This window comes from Myripristis murdjan, chromosome 17 (genome assembly GCF_902150065.1).
Source record: "Myripristis murdjan chromosome 17, fMyrMur1.1, whole genome shotgun sequence".
Taxonomy (NCBI): Eukaryota; Metazoa; Chordata; class Actinopteri; order Holocentriformes; family Holocentridae; genus Myripristis; species Myripristis murdjan.
The window spans coordinates 7,652,100-7,666,106 of record NC_043996.1 but is presented as its reverse complement, the minus strand read 5'-3'; the positions used below and the strand labels follow the sequence as shown (position 1 = coordinate 7,666,106).

At 41.5% G+C, this 14,007-nt stretch overlaps 2 protein-coding genes across 2 annotated transcripts; both read right to left on the bottom strand.

Moving 5' to 3' along the window:
• Positions 1-1,660: 1,660 nt before the first annotated feature.
• On the bottom strand, positions 1,661-8,108 carry selenop2 (selenoprotein P2). The gene is made up of 5 exons (XM_030075181.1): positions 8,000-8,108; positions 5,701-5,959; positions 4,645-4,857; positions 3,948-4,053; positions 1,661-3,220 (listed from the first exon to the last, which is right to left on the bottom strand). Exons 2-5 carry the CDS (start codon positions 5,925-5,927, stop codon positions 2,876-2,878), a joined length of 891 nt encoding a protein of 296 aa, XP_029931041.1. The 5' UTR covers positions 5,928-5,959; positions 8,000-8,108; the 3' UTR covers positions 1,661-2,875.
• Positions 8,109-9,294: 1,186 nt separating this feature from the next.
• LOC115375564 (THAP domain-containing protein 8) lies at positions 9,295-13,986 on the bottom strand. The gene is made up of 4 exons (XM_030075008.1): positions 13,510-13,986; positions 12,622-12,781; positions 11,553-11,728; positions 9,295-10,786 (listed from the first exon to the last, which is right to left on the bottom strand). Exons 1-4 carry the CDS (start codon positions 13,657-13,659, stop codon positions 10,322-10,324), a joined length of 951 nt encoding a protein of 316 aa, XP_029930868.1. The 5' UTR covers positions 13,660-13,986; the 3' UTR covers positions 9,295-10,321.
• Between the last annotated feature and the right edge of the window lie 21 nt (positions 13,987-14,007).

Sequence of the window (14,007 nt, the reverse complement as noted above, 5' to 3'; positions counted from 1 at the left end):
GTTGGTGGGATCCTCCTTTAAAAATAAAAAATGTTTTATTTTTCAAGGTTTAAAAATATAAAAGCCCTTTATAATGTATTACTGCAATAGGAGAAAATAATTAAATTGCTTTTAACTTTTGCACAAGGTTTTGTGACAAGTACACAACCTTTTCCTAACCTGTTTTTTTTTTTAATGGATACCAACATCCCCTAAAAATATATTATTTGTAGAAACATGATTAGCACCAAGGAGAACATTCAGTGCTTACCCATGAACTTCAACCATGTCAGCCACGAGTAGGTTTACCATCTATTGCCAAGTACCATCCGTCAGTTTCTTTGTTTTTTCATACTCGCGTGCTCACCATCTAAAGGATGAAGAAGAACTAGAAAGGCAGTCACCATGTTTGCCTTTCCTGCAATAAAACCACACCTTGTCTGCACAGTATCTTTGTGTTTTAGGGTTAATAACTCATTTCATTAATTACAAAAACGGAAAGCAGGTAGCTGGATACCTCTTTTGCAGATTCCTGATCAGTGTGCTTTCTTTTCATTCCACTGTCTCTCTCAAGTATCACTGTTGCATCTGATGAATCAGATGGCACAGAGGATGATTCGGACCACACAGAGGATGAATTGGGCCGCACAAGGGATGAGGTGTCCGACACTTGCGATTCCAACAAATTGCTTGACAGATCTTGATGAAACACAACTGCAAGACAGTTAAAGAAATGTATACAGAATGTAATACACATGGTTAAAAAATAATAATAATTACTCCTAAAGGCCCACTAACAACAGGTGACCAGACTGATGACTGTAATATTTCAGCGTGTTAAACATGGTGTTACTGCTGTCGTGTGGAGTTAAGACATCTTTTTGGGTCACCAACTATTGATGAAGCAACAAGGAGTTTAACCTTTTGAGACTTGAAACAAATCTACCAGATTATTTTCAGGGTTTGTTAAAAAAAAAAAAAAAAAAAAAAAAAAAAAAAAGGCAAAAATTACAACAATTAGTAAAAAAAAAAAAAAAAGAAGAAGAAAAAAGAAAATTAGCAAAAAAAAAAAAAAAAACTCACCTGCATTTAAAAAATACAAAAAAATAATAAGTAATTAACAAGGATTGTTAAAATATATTTAGTCTCTAAAACATGCAACAGAAGACATTTTTCCTCTCATCTTGAATTACTTTAACACTTGAAGCACTGACATGTCACTGTCAAAACTTCTTTATAACCTATTTGCTCTGTAAACTATATCATGTTATCAACAGAATGGAAACACAGACATTTGGTTGTACAGTCCTCATGATCAACGCACAGCACCAACCAACACAACACTCAGTCTAGATGCTCTTCACTGTGTCAACAGCTGGGCCAAATATCAATGTTATATTGATATTGTTACATAAAACTAGGTATCATCTAGGATTACAGATATTGTTTGGTTGTGATATGGCCTGAGTGCTGTCTTTTCCTGGTTTTAAAGGCTCTTAAAGGATATCTGAAATTATTAAGCTGTTCTAGCTCTTTTACTGTCGGACTCTGCCTGCTTGGCCCTCGGTATCATCACAACATTGATATTACGATATTTGGTCAAACATATTGTGATATCTGTTTTTGACCATATCACCATCCAGTTTGATGCTGTGGAGACATTTAAAAACACAGACACATGTTGAAAATGTATCCTATTTAATTCAAAAATGATTTAAAAACTCATTCTACATTCAAGCGACTCATGAGATGAAAAGCGAGCAGCCGAGAATAAATGTTACATTTCATGTAGTGTTATCTACTCAGTTGATGACATTCTTGCTCTATTCAGCTGATGTGAACTGAATGTTACTGAAACTGGATTCAGATACTGACAGGAGCCACATGCAGCAACACTGCTGCTCAGTGTGCTACTTGAATCCATTACTGTGGCTACAGCATAATATATGCACACACTCACTTAGTTCTGCAAGTCTAAAAATGAAAAATAACTGAATCCAATAGCGATGACACCAATAGTACTGCTATAGTCCCTTTACCAATCTATAATATGATAATGAAATAAACTCCACCACTTCCCAAATTCTGTCAACACACCCATCTGGGTAAAGACTGACACTGGACTTGTTAGTATCACAGCACATCGCCTTCATGTCCTGTCCAGCAAGAACTAGAAGTGACACACGTAGGAAAGTAGTAGGGAAGAGGAAACTGAATCCAGTTTGGACAGTAATTTAACTGAGGTCTGCTGGGTGGTGCCGCATGCCGTCCCGTAACTCTGTCCGACCTGAGGTGCCAGCTGGTCCATCCCATCTCTCCTCACACATCCACCTGCAGCCTCCTGCAAGGCAGGTTTAAAACCGTGGGCTTCATTAGCGGGAGGAGACGGGAAAGACCCGGTCCCTTCATCCACACAAAGCCGAGACATGCGGCCCCGCCAGCAGAGAGAGCCACAGTCACATTACTGCCCAGGACGGATTCAACTTGTTTGCATTAAACATATAAACTGCTGCTGTCGTTTGGGAATTTGGGAAGTGATGTGTAAAGTTTCAGGCCAAAAATATCATCTATGTCTAATCATCTGTTAGTATAGTTTCTTGCATGACTATGAAATGCAGTTAATGTCATTTTTTCTCATTCCAAGTCTGTATATGATTTGTTGATATGTTATAGATAATACGGAGATTCATATTCCCAATCTTCAAATAAAAGCACAATTACATCACATTAATGCCATCTAGTGCATCACAGTGCGTCAGGTTCATGATTCATCACATCAAAAACAGCATCATAGCAAACATCTCTAATTTTAACACAAAATATATTGCGCCGTACAAAAGCCAAAATGCTAGCTAATGAAGTAAGTAACTAAAAAGACAGAAAAGGTAATAGAGATTTAACCAGCACCCTGCGTATTCACAGGATGATGACGGTGTTGGTGTGGATAACTGTGATGGTCATGATGATGATGATGAAGAGTTTGATTCTGACTTGGATCGACAGCTTGACTGTGATTTTTATTCGGGCTTGGATCGTGGTGAATGCGGGGAGGATGCTGATGAACGGCATGGTGATGATGATGATTATGATGAGGATGATGATGATGATGATGATGGCTGTCGTGAGGACCAGTTGGAGGAGCGTCGGTGCTCACTTGGATTGTGGGTGGTGTAGTTTTGTCACTGGATGTGTGGTTCATCCCCCTGGTGCTGTTCCCACCAGCAGGCAGGGTGTAATTGGCCTGGAAAAGGCAAAATACCAGTGTTTTAGTAACAAACCACATGATATGATTAAGAAGCAATAAACAGATGCTCGAAAAATCTAGTATGTATGTATATGTGAAGCATGATCACCAGCACTGGGCTCATTATTAAAAAAAAAAACAATCTATTAGTCATTACATGTTTAGTGAAATAATATAATTCATGCACTTTTGACTCCCTGGGAGCAGCAATTTGCTCTATTCTGGTGTAACCACTGGAGAGCTTCTTGACAAGCCCTGTCAAGTAATAAGCCCTGCCAACAAATGATTATTTTTTTCCCACTATAATTTTTATATGTGGGAACAAATAAATGAAATGCCTTTTCCATTGCATCCTCCAAACTGGCAAATATATCCTATTTGTCTTTGGATAACTCTGATGTTTTTGTCATTCTTTTGTTCCATAATTGTAATGAGAATACTTGAGAAAAATCCTCTACCATCTCTCAACTGAACTAGCTCAATCTTTGACTAATTATGAAAATAAATAAATATATAAATACATAAATAAATTGAGACATTGCTGGGGTGAGATGTTTTTTGTTTAGTAACTGTACTACTACTACTTTTTATCAAAGGAAACATAGGAATATTACTTTAACACTTTGTGTGCCAGCCCGACGCTCATTCTTTTCTGCAGGTACTTCTTGAGTTTGTTTTCACAGCATTCGTGTGTGTGTGTGTGTGTGTGTGTGTGTTTACTCACACATTGGCAGATATCTTTCATATAGGTGGCTCTGATTGCAGCCTCTACGTAGGGATAATATAGGAAGCTGTAAGGTAAGACGATGTGGAAGGTCAGCAGGCCACATCTAGATGGGAGACAGGGACAGAAACACACGGTGAGATTCTAAGAGGAGTTGCTTTCTTTGTTTCCACAAGCCCAAGATGATCTAGTAATAATTTTCAATATTCAGATTCATGTTCCTCTGCTGGCCTTGGGTTGAATGCTGTGCCAAAAGCTCCTTTCTAGTGTATCTCCTGCTCTCTATCCCGGTGTGATGGCTATTCATATTTAAAAGAAAAAAAAAAGCTGGTGGGATGAGTCACAATTCATTGAAAAACTACAAGGAGAGGTTGGTTCTCTTTACCCGTCATAAATTTTTGGATGCAATCCTTTTCATACAGCAAGGGCAGAATTTGGCAAAGTGGAGCGAGAGGGGGTGAGGGATAAATATGATTTTGAAATATGAAAGAGGCTAAAAAGAGTAATGAGTTCTTAAAATTTGACACAAATATGTCAATGCTGCTGAGGCGTGAACTTGCTGTGCGGTTTATGTTTGCACGGTGGATTGACATCAGAGTTCCAACCCTTTTTGTGCAACTCCAGCCTCCTTGTGAAGACCCACTTTAGTGATGCTGCTCGTGGTCAGAGGCTCTTACGTCCAGGGGCTGGGGCCTACCTGTCGTACACCAGGAAGTCATCTTTATCACCATCCAGGACCTCCCACACGTCGTCTTGCAGCGGAGCCTGCTGGTAGACGGGAATGCCAGGGGGCGCTCTTCTCTTCAGCTCCCAGTACATGGCCCTGGACAGAGGCTCGCGCTCGTTGACTATCAGGAAGGACACGTCGGTCAAGTTGCTGCGGTTCAGCTTGTCACGCAGGCCTCCGAGTCTACAGGGGGAGGGAAAGAGAGAAGAGGAACAAATGTCAACTCCCAACTGAAATCAGTGCGCAGTTCCTCTTGCAAACAAACAAACAGCATTATTAAAACACTCATCAGAGATGTAATGATTATCAAATTAATAAAGCTAGAAAAACTCCAGTATTCACTTGAATTTAGGAAGGATGCTTCACTGGACTAGATTCTAGGAGCTAATAGGCCTATTACAGTAAATATTCTTCAGAGTAACTCCATACTAAATCACTTAAGGCAGAAAAGGTTTGCTGCACTGCCCTCTAGGGGCTGAAACCTCCACACCCAAGCAGGTACTGTATTTTCAGCAGCTGTTGATGGCAAACAACCTGCTTCCACAACCCCGACTGGGTGTAGCCATAAGTGCAACATGCCTGAAAGTTTCAGGCACTCTTTAAATTAAGAACCTATTCATACCCCTGCATTGTGTGAATTACGATGAATGGTCGTCTGATTCCACAGAACTGCTAATCCACTCAGCTCTTAAATATCTGAGAAGTAAATGCTCATTCTGGATTGTTAAATGATCCTTACCCTTGCAAGAAAAAGTTTTTTTTTTTTTTTTATTGAAGTAAAAATATTAAGTTAACACAAATTAATCACAAACGTTGTGGTAACCCACTTTGGACTGCTTGAACGTGGGAATATAAAAGCTTAGTCAATGAATGATGCATGATGGCCCAAATTGGGCTTGACTGACAATTGTCTGCACCTTGTTGCTGGTTGTTATCGCACTAACTTAACCTCCATCTTGACTGCTTTAGTATTTAAGGCTGATATGGGCCGTTTACACTATGTCACGGTCAGGTGTGTTATCTTACTTGGTGGCCTGAGTGAGACAGAACTGTCAGCTGGCCTTCAGCAGCGCCACCACAACCACGTTTCCCACCAGCTCTTGCATGGGTGCCTTTCCCTGCACCTCCCAGTGGGGGGCAGGCTTGCAGATCCTGGAGGGGTCCTTGTCCCCTTCTACTTCGAGAGAGACTGCCAGGGTGCAGAGCAGACCTGGCAGGGCCGCACACAGCCACACCAACACGAGAGAGCGCATTGTCTCTCTCTGGCTGCCTAGACTGGACCTACCTGAGGACAAAGACATCTGTGTCAGTCCAAGTTATTGAGACTGGAGGACACTTGGTTCAGTGTTTTAAAGGTGCTATGTAGAGCATTCTCACATGAATTAATTGTTACCATATTAATTCTGAGACACTGTTATAATTACTTTACAGCACACTGGAAACCTGCTTTAAGACACAAAAACATATGCACACAGCATTTCCAGGGAAAATGGAGTGACAACTTTAAGTTTCTAGGAACCGTAAATAGCGGGAGGAATTTAGGACCTTCGTAAAAATCCCTCCCCATAGAGCTCTTAATTTTGAGAAAATTAAAATAAAAAATACTGTAGCACTGGTGTGAGATAGAGGGCAGCCACTGTCTTAACCATGGCCTCATGTGTTTACAGTGCTTACACTAAGGTATCACAATTAGATATTGTCCTGGATGAACGCAAGTCCAACTCCAGGGGGCGATGTAGAGCACTAAGCAAAATAAAATGAACAGCAGTCAATGGGACTTTTACCACAAACACATTTCTCTTTTGTTTGTTTTTTTTACCATTGGTAATTCTATTTGTATTCGTGAAAATTACCATATGACATTTCTATGTGAAATCTGGAAACATTCAGGAAAAAAAAAATCCTCGTGGTTGTGCAGCCAGTCAACAAAACATAGCCTGAGTGCTAGTGGAAATTGCAATTATCAATTTCACATCTTATACTAATGTCCTCATTATAACTATTGGGCCATGTAATAATGACAGTAACAGTCCTGGTAAATATCTGGAATCATGTAGAGATTGTTTTACAGCATTTAGCCCCAATGACCGCCATATATTCTGGGCTGCAGTGTTTAAAAATGCTCAGCACTGCCCTCCACTGGCCAAAACACTGTACTGCACTCATTTTCTCTTTTCAGTAGTCGGTGGCTGTGGATCAGCATTTCCTCCCTACAGAGCTTCATGATACTGATGTTCAAAAATGCAACATGTCCAATAAGGTAATAGTTACAATGGCTACCTGTCATTATTGTTGCTATGCTAGTATGTTCATAAGAGACAAATGTATGACTGTTTCTTTGTCCTAAACATCTAAAACCGTGATAATAACTAAAACAGGATCCTGAAAGTTCTGTCAGCATCAGCCAGTAACTTCACTAAGAAGCTAAAGTTTTTGAGCTCGTGAGCCAAAAGACATGAACTCAGTGTGGAGGTGACGGTGGCGTGCAACACGTGCAGACGGGCCTCTTGGCTGGACGCAGCAGAGTCGAGCTTTGGCAGGTTTCCCCTCAGCCAAAACGGGCGGGCAGTCTGATCCCAAAATAATTAAAAGCGAGCCTGCATTGTCTCTCTCATCACATGTGGAAATAATCCCTGAAAAGAGTTTGTTGTGGGGCAAACAGCTACATTAACAGACGCAATAATTAGGAACAAAGGGCCGGACAAGCAGACGAGCACGTAGACAGGAAGACAGAGAAAGACGGGGACAAAGACAAGAGAGCCTTGATGACTGAGGAGGTGATGTCCAGAGGCTACATTCCCTGTGCAAACACGCTCTAGAAAAGATCACATATTCACCCCAGATCATTCAGGTATTTTTAACACCTGTGCCATTGCGCCATGCAATCAAAAAAAAATCTTGGGGATTCTCTTGCAGGGCCAGCTTGCATGTGAGAAGCATGCTTTACCCCGTAGCTGCTGTAAAATTCCCATAAAACACAGCCTCTTGTGGCGTACTGCTCATTTATGTGACCCACAAACCAAGCTCACAAACTAAATTTAATCACATTTCAAAACGATCCAGCTTCAAAAGGCAAAAGAATACGCTTTTTCAGTTTTTTTGAAATGCAACTTTTGTAGCCGTTCTACGAAAACATGCACAAGTGATGATGAATCGCTTATTTTGAATGAATACATCAATAAATAAATCCCAAGATCTACACCTGTACATGGATGACAAGATGATATATATTTGTTAAAGCCTTTAAGACGTACTGCTTATCAATTGGTTGATGCAAGTTGGAATAAATGTCAAATACGAGTTAAAAAAAAAAGGAAACACTGACCTCTCTGTCTTCTCTCTCTCTGTGACCCACATAAACAGGCAGAGGACCCCTGTTGCTTTTAAAGCCCTTTGGGTTGACTAAGCACTTCCCCCAAAACAAACAGAGAGAGACTGACACACACACACACACAAACACACACACACAGTTGTGTAAGAGTTATGAGTCAGGACAAGTACCACAATAGGCAACCAGAGGGTATAATCTACCTATAAAGACACAAATCAACAAATCTGTAACTTTAGCTATCTTAAACAATGACACTGGAGAAATACCAGGCATTAATCAACATCCATGTCAGTATTCATTCTCATTATCACCATGGCATGATATAGCACATTTTTGAAATAATCAAATTTGTAATTGTATCATGATTCAAATGTAGTCAAAAAACAAAACTTGGCTTCAGTCTTTGAATGTTGGATATAGCGAGGAAAATGCTCACAACTTCAGATTCGTGTCTGTTTTAATCCGATGTTTGCCGTGAGCACGTCTTCTCAAGCCTCAATAAAAAAAAAAAAAAAAAAAAAACTAACAGAAAATTTAACTCTCACATACTGTCAGTCAAAAGATGAGTGCTTTTTAGAAAAATGTGCCCCCACCCCTCGCCCTCCACTACACTCTCCTTGGTGGTATTGATCTCATTACTGAGCAATATTTACTTTACTATGCCTAGATCAGGCTTTTGGACCACCACGTGATAACTAGCCCCCCTGGCTCTGTCTATGAAGAAGGCACAGAGCCAGAATCAATGTCACTCAGCAGGAGGAGGTCACTGTACCTGCCTTACTCCAAAAACAATCAACCTGTCAACCAAAGGAACCTACGTCAACTCCAGTAACTACCCACATGAAAGCCCACTAATGTGTAATCAGTGTTTTTTGTTGTCTGGAAGTTGTGTGAAGCTTTCAGTTTCAGCCTGAAGTTGTGTCGATTTGTCTTTGGCCCACTTCAAACAAATATTTCATCGTTCCGACAGAGTGATTGGGTCAAAGTCCGACCCGGGGCAAAGTGTCAGTGTTTGTGAGCTGCATTTCACAGAGAGCTACACTCACCAGTGCACAGTGTCAGTATATAGCTACTATAGTGGTATTTGATGAGGGTTGTGGGTTGTTTAAACATTTCAGAGCAGAAAGTAGAGTCACACATTTTTTTTGTATTGTTTTGTTTTTTTCATGTCAGGTCCAATCAAACGAGTGCACCAAGTAGGGTGAAAAAAAAAAAACAAAAAACAAAAAAAAACATTTGAAAATAAAAGCTAATGCGTGGGCTCCTGAATTTTAAAGAGTTAAACTGCGTTACTGGGAGAAGGTTTCATGCTTTTATTTCTTTGCTTGTTCAACTTTGAACAAGGTTCAACAACTTTTTGGAATAACAGCAAACATTTTAATTTTTCAAACATGAACAAAATCAGCAACATAAATTAAATCTATAAAAAAATAGGAGATGACAGCATTTGAACAGCATCTGTGATGGTGGGCGTTAGGGCTACAGCTGATAACGGCTTACATTGGGATTTCTTTAATTAATCCATTCATTGTTTAGTCTTAAATGTTGACAATTGTGACAAATACCCATTAAAAGTTACCAGATCCTGACCAGCAGTCAAACCTCACCATTTTGATATGAAACAGAATAAAGAAAAAAAAAAAAAACAGAAAACCTTAGACTTTGTGAAGCTTTAAGCAGCAGATGTTTGATATTTTTACTTGTCAAATGACTAAAACGATTATCAAAATTGTAATCAAGTCATTACTTGGGTAACTGTTTCACCACTGGCGTGCGTGAACTCAAACAGGATGGTCTGAAACTCAAACCAAATTAACTATTCAAACAATTCACTGATACTGAGCTTGAACATAAGCAGCAGATTCAGCAGCCTTTGTGCAAATTCTACGTCTCTTCAGACTGTCGCCCTCTCAGTGGCCCTCTCTGCTCTGCCAGAGCCTACACTGTCTCGTCTCCTCTTGACACAGCTGATCACCTACAATGCAATACAATTTCTTCTCAGGATACAAGCCTGTAGGTTGGCATTTTCATGGTAGGAAAGCACCGACAGCATAAACCTGGGCTCTCCTTGCATCTCAGATCACTGTTTCAACAAGACATGCTTTCATGGTGCTTCCTTGCAGAACTGAAGCACCGTGTGACATTTCAAATGAGTCAAGTTGCAGGTCCTGTCAAGAGAAGCATCATCTGACATTCCTCACACAGCAGCAGCAGCAGGCCCCCTCATCTTAAAGATGTATTGCCTGCAGTGGACGAGAGCCATCAAGACAAAGGTGACTATATTCTTTCACTTGACGTTTGTTTCTGCCAATATTTTTAAGGCAGCAAATTTTGCGTGTTCCTCCCTTGTTTTGATTCAGCTGGGTATGCAAAATGGCACGAGGGAAAGCCAGCACGCTCGGGACAAACCCCTAACAGTTCCTCTTCATCGTTGTCCTTAGAAACTCCTGTGGGGCTGTCGCAGGTGGCCATGAGCCCCAGGCCCAGCTCCGCCAGCTCCTCGCAGCTCATGTCCGTCGTCACCATGATCTTTGTCTCCAGGCGGTTGCAAAGGGTCCTGTAAGAGGGCAGCGGGTACCCAAGCTCTCTCAGGTACTCGTAGCCCTTGGTGCCGACCGCACAGCGGATCTTTCGCGCCCTCAGCACAGTCTCTGGGGACCAGACGGCACGTCGGGAGCGCTTGGTAAGGGACAGGGCACGGATTTGGTCCTCGTACAGGAAGTTCTGGAGGCCCTTCTCGATCCGGTCGAGCCGATACAGACGCTTTTTCATCTCCTCTGCCTGAGAGAGACACAGACAAAAAAAAAAAAGGTAATGATAAATTCGAACTGGATGCTCCAATCAATGCCCTCTCACAAAAATCTCTTGAAAATGGCTTATGCAAGCAGCAGTGCTGAGCCCTACAGCAATTCTTTGAAACAAAAAACTAAAGTAGAAACTAAAGTGGAAAGTGTTTGTCAAAAGTAGAGCACTTATCAAGATGAATGACAAGTGCTGGGGTGTGACTTGACCAACCAAAGGAGAGGAGGGCGGTACTAAACCTGCCATACTCTGTTTGTGTTTCCGCTGTTCACTACATAAAACAAAATTGTGGCTTTTGGGTTCAAAGCACGTGGAGAAGGAACTGCAGCGACAGGTGTTTACATAAATACATAGAAGGTGATTGGATCAAACATCTCTCTATTATCAGCTAACTCCAATCAGACAAATAAACCTCATTATGTTAGCATGTGCTGAAGCTAACAAAACAAACAGCAGCAGTAGTGATGGTGAAAGTAAACAAGCATATCAGTAAGCATATCACTAGCTTGTTAGCAAGATGACACACAATTCTTGCTTGATGCTGATTGGTCCGGCTGTTTTGTGGCTCCCAATCTAACGAATTCATTTCGAGCGAGGCATGCTATTTGAAAGCTAGAATTTGCTTGATGCAACACATGCTGTCTGAATACGGTGCAGTGTTTTGTGACATATGCACTAAATCATGATGGCCTCCTGCATTCTTTTAAGAAAATGAAGCGGACAGTGAGAGAGGCGGGCGTCCTACCTCCTTCTGTAGCCTGGCAGTGTGCTGCATCTCCTGCTCCAGCTGCTTCTTGAGGAGCTGACACTGCGTGCAGGGATGCTGCTCCTCGGCCTCCCGGTCCGCCTCCTCCTCCTCCAGGCCGGGCAGAGGGGTGCGTCTGGCGTAGCCATGGTCCCCAAAATTCAGATCCTTCTCCACTGAGGACACCAAACCACATTAAACTAGCTTCTCCCACTTGGGATGTTTATAACATACACACGACTCAAGCATGCCTTACAACACCATGCTGTGTCACTCTACCTGTCTTACTAGTGCTTTTTGACTTTGCAAAAAACCTTATTGGTCTTGAGCGTTAGCATCACAAGTAAACACGACCACTGCGTTTCAAAATATTTCCTCAGTGGAGAGCACACGCATGACTAGAAAGATGAAGATGTATCACAGATATTTATCAAGAATAATGGTACTGAATTTCTCTTCTGTAATTTATTGTTAATAAGTCATATTGTTGACAAGACATACTTATGATTGACAGCTACATGAATTAATGTTCTTAAACTTGATCAGGATTCCTTATATGACCAAAAATGATTTAACAAACTGAGTGCTGAAGATAATATAGGAGAAGAGCACTCCTGCTTGTGTGCTACTGCTCAAATATAGCGCAGCCCTACTAAAAAAAACATAGACACAATGACAATTCATTGTCCCCATAACCTAGCCGTGCAAAAATTAGTGTTATAGACTGTAAATCACAGGGCAGATGTTCATATATCAGGACTCCCACTGGAGACTCTGCAGTTTTCCATAACTAAATCCGACTTCTTAAATTTGTTATGCCTTCAGGGTTTGTCAATGATGTTTGAAAGGGGTAAACTGGCCCCTTTCTTCCCGAATTTCACCCAGAGAATTCCAAGAAAAAACATTTCAAAATTCAATTCACAACCGCAGATGATATAAAAAGTATCCAATTAGGTGTCATTATGGTGTAAGCCCTACTGGAGCTGATCCTGGAGTGACTGCAGGAGGGAACCCGAGTGTCAGAGCCAAATACTAAATGCTCTGCAGGATACGCCGTCAGCTTGGTTACCTGGCTCCGGTTTCAGAGGCAGCAAGATGTGTGGAGCGGTGACGGCAGGGTAGGGAGGGTCTCGCACACTGAACAGAGTGGGGATGGCGTTGGGCTTCAGCTTCTTCCCCCCAGCTGGAGACCTGGCGATCTCCTCAAACTGGCTCTGCTCAAAATGGTCCTGAGCGAGGGAAAGCAAGAAAAAGGTTTACACCTCCAAACTCATCCAATGACCAGTGAAAACACAATAAACAAGCAGCCTGCATACATACAGTAAGCTCAGAGTCCACACCTAATCATAAACGTGACTTTAAGAGGACAGTGGAGTGATACTCATGTTAATCATGATTATCAATGAAATAAAAACAGTTCTCAGTGGAGTGCTACACCCAATATCCAGTGGGCATATTCATAAAATGTGACATGGCTGGAAAATTTGGGAGGCACTGCCTTTTCAGAAATACAAAAAGAGGGAAAACAACACAAGAAACATGATTAAGTTACCATTAAGATTTTAATGATGAATTTCAAACTCAAACAATATATTCAGAGCTTAACTGAAAATATTCATCACACCACAGCCTACCCAAACTAAATAATGTTATTCTTCTAAATAATATCAGTAGCAGTACTGATGTAGAGATTGAAGACTGTGTCCAAAAACAACTTCCCTTTAAGAAGAGGTGTAGTCACCCCTGTGTTGGCAGTGCAGCTCAAAGCGAGGATGACACATTTATAACGTCCTTCCGACTTTGTTTATTTATTTATTCACTGATTACTGTTTTGTTTTATAAGCATATGTTGTTGCTCTGTCTACCTCCTTGCTGTTGTCATGAGCTGCTCTGGAAAATGACTAAGCCGGGGTTGTGGAGCAGGCTGACTCGCACGGTGAGACTCTTTGCAACTTGCCTGGCACAGTCTGGAGTGAGGAGTTGGTACAAAGTCACGGCGACAGTTCACCACCCATTTTTTCTTACGGGCAGGGTCTTTGGGGAACCTAAACAGCTGCTTCCCTATGGTGGTGGAGTTGGAGCAGTTTGGAGCGGAGCAGCCACCCATTGTGAGACTTCACAACACCCAGGCTAAATTTAGCAAAACGTTACCTTCGCTGGCAGTGGAGCCCAGCTGGGGTTTTTTACTCTAGTGCACCGACAGTTTCGCGGTGTCAAAACAACGCCAAAATAAATTAAATTAGGGTTCAGTTTTCACTCGCCGAAACCAGGGTTCTGTGCTGTAGCTGCCGTGACCGTGATAAACAAGTTCACTTTGAAATAGTCCACCAGAAATAAAATGTTTCTGACTTTGTTTGAGCCAAAATGGCGCACTTGTCCTCGACGGGTGAGTTCCGTGACGTAATGTTTATGTCTCTCCGTTGCGAACGCCTGACTGAAAACATTACAAAACACG

Bases quoted from the DNA above. Each gene is read 5' to 3' on its own strand.
- LOC115375564 (XM_030075008.1), bottom strand. From the start codon at position 13,659: ATGGGTGGCTGCTCCGCTCCAAACTGCTCCAACTCCACCACCATAGGG. The intron at 12,782-13,509 runs GCAAGTTGCAAA...TCCCTCGCTCAG, and splicing joins CTCACTCCAGACTGTGCCAG to GACCATTTTGAGCAGAGCCA. The intron at 10,787-11,552 runs GTAGGACGCCCG...TGTCTCTCTCAG, and splicing joins CTGCCAGGCTACAGAAGGAG to GCAGAGGAGATGAAAAAGCG.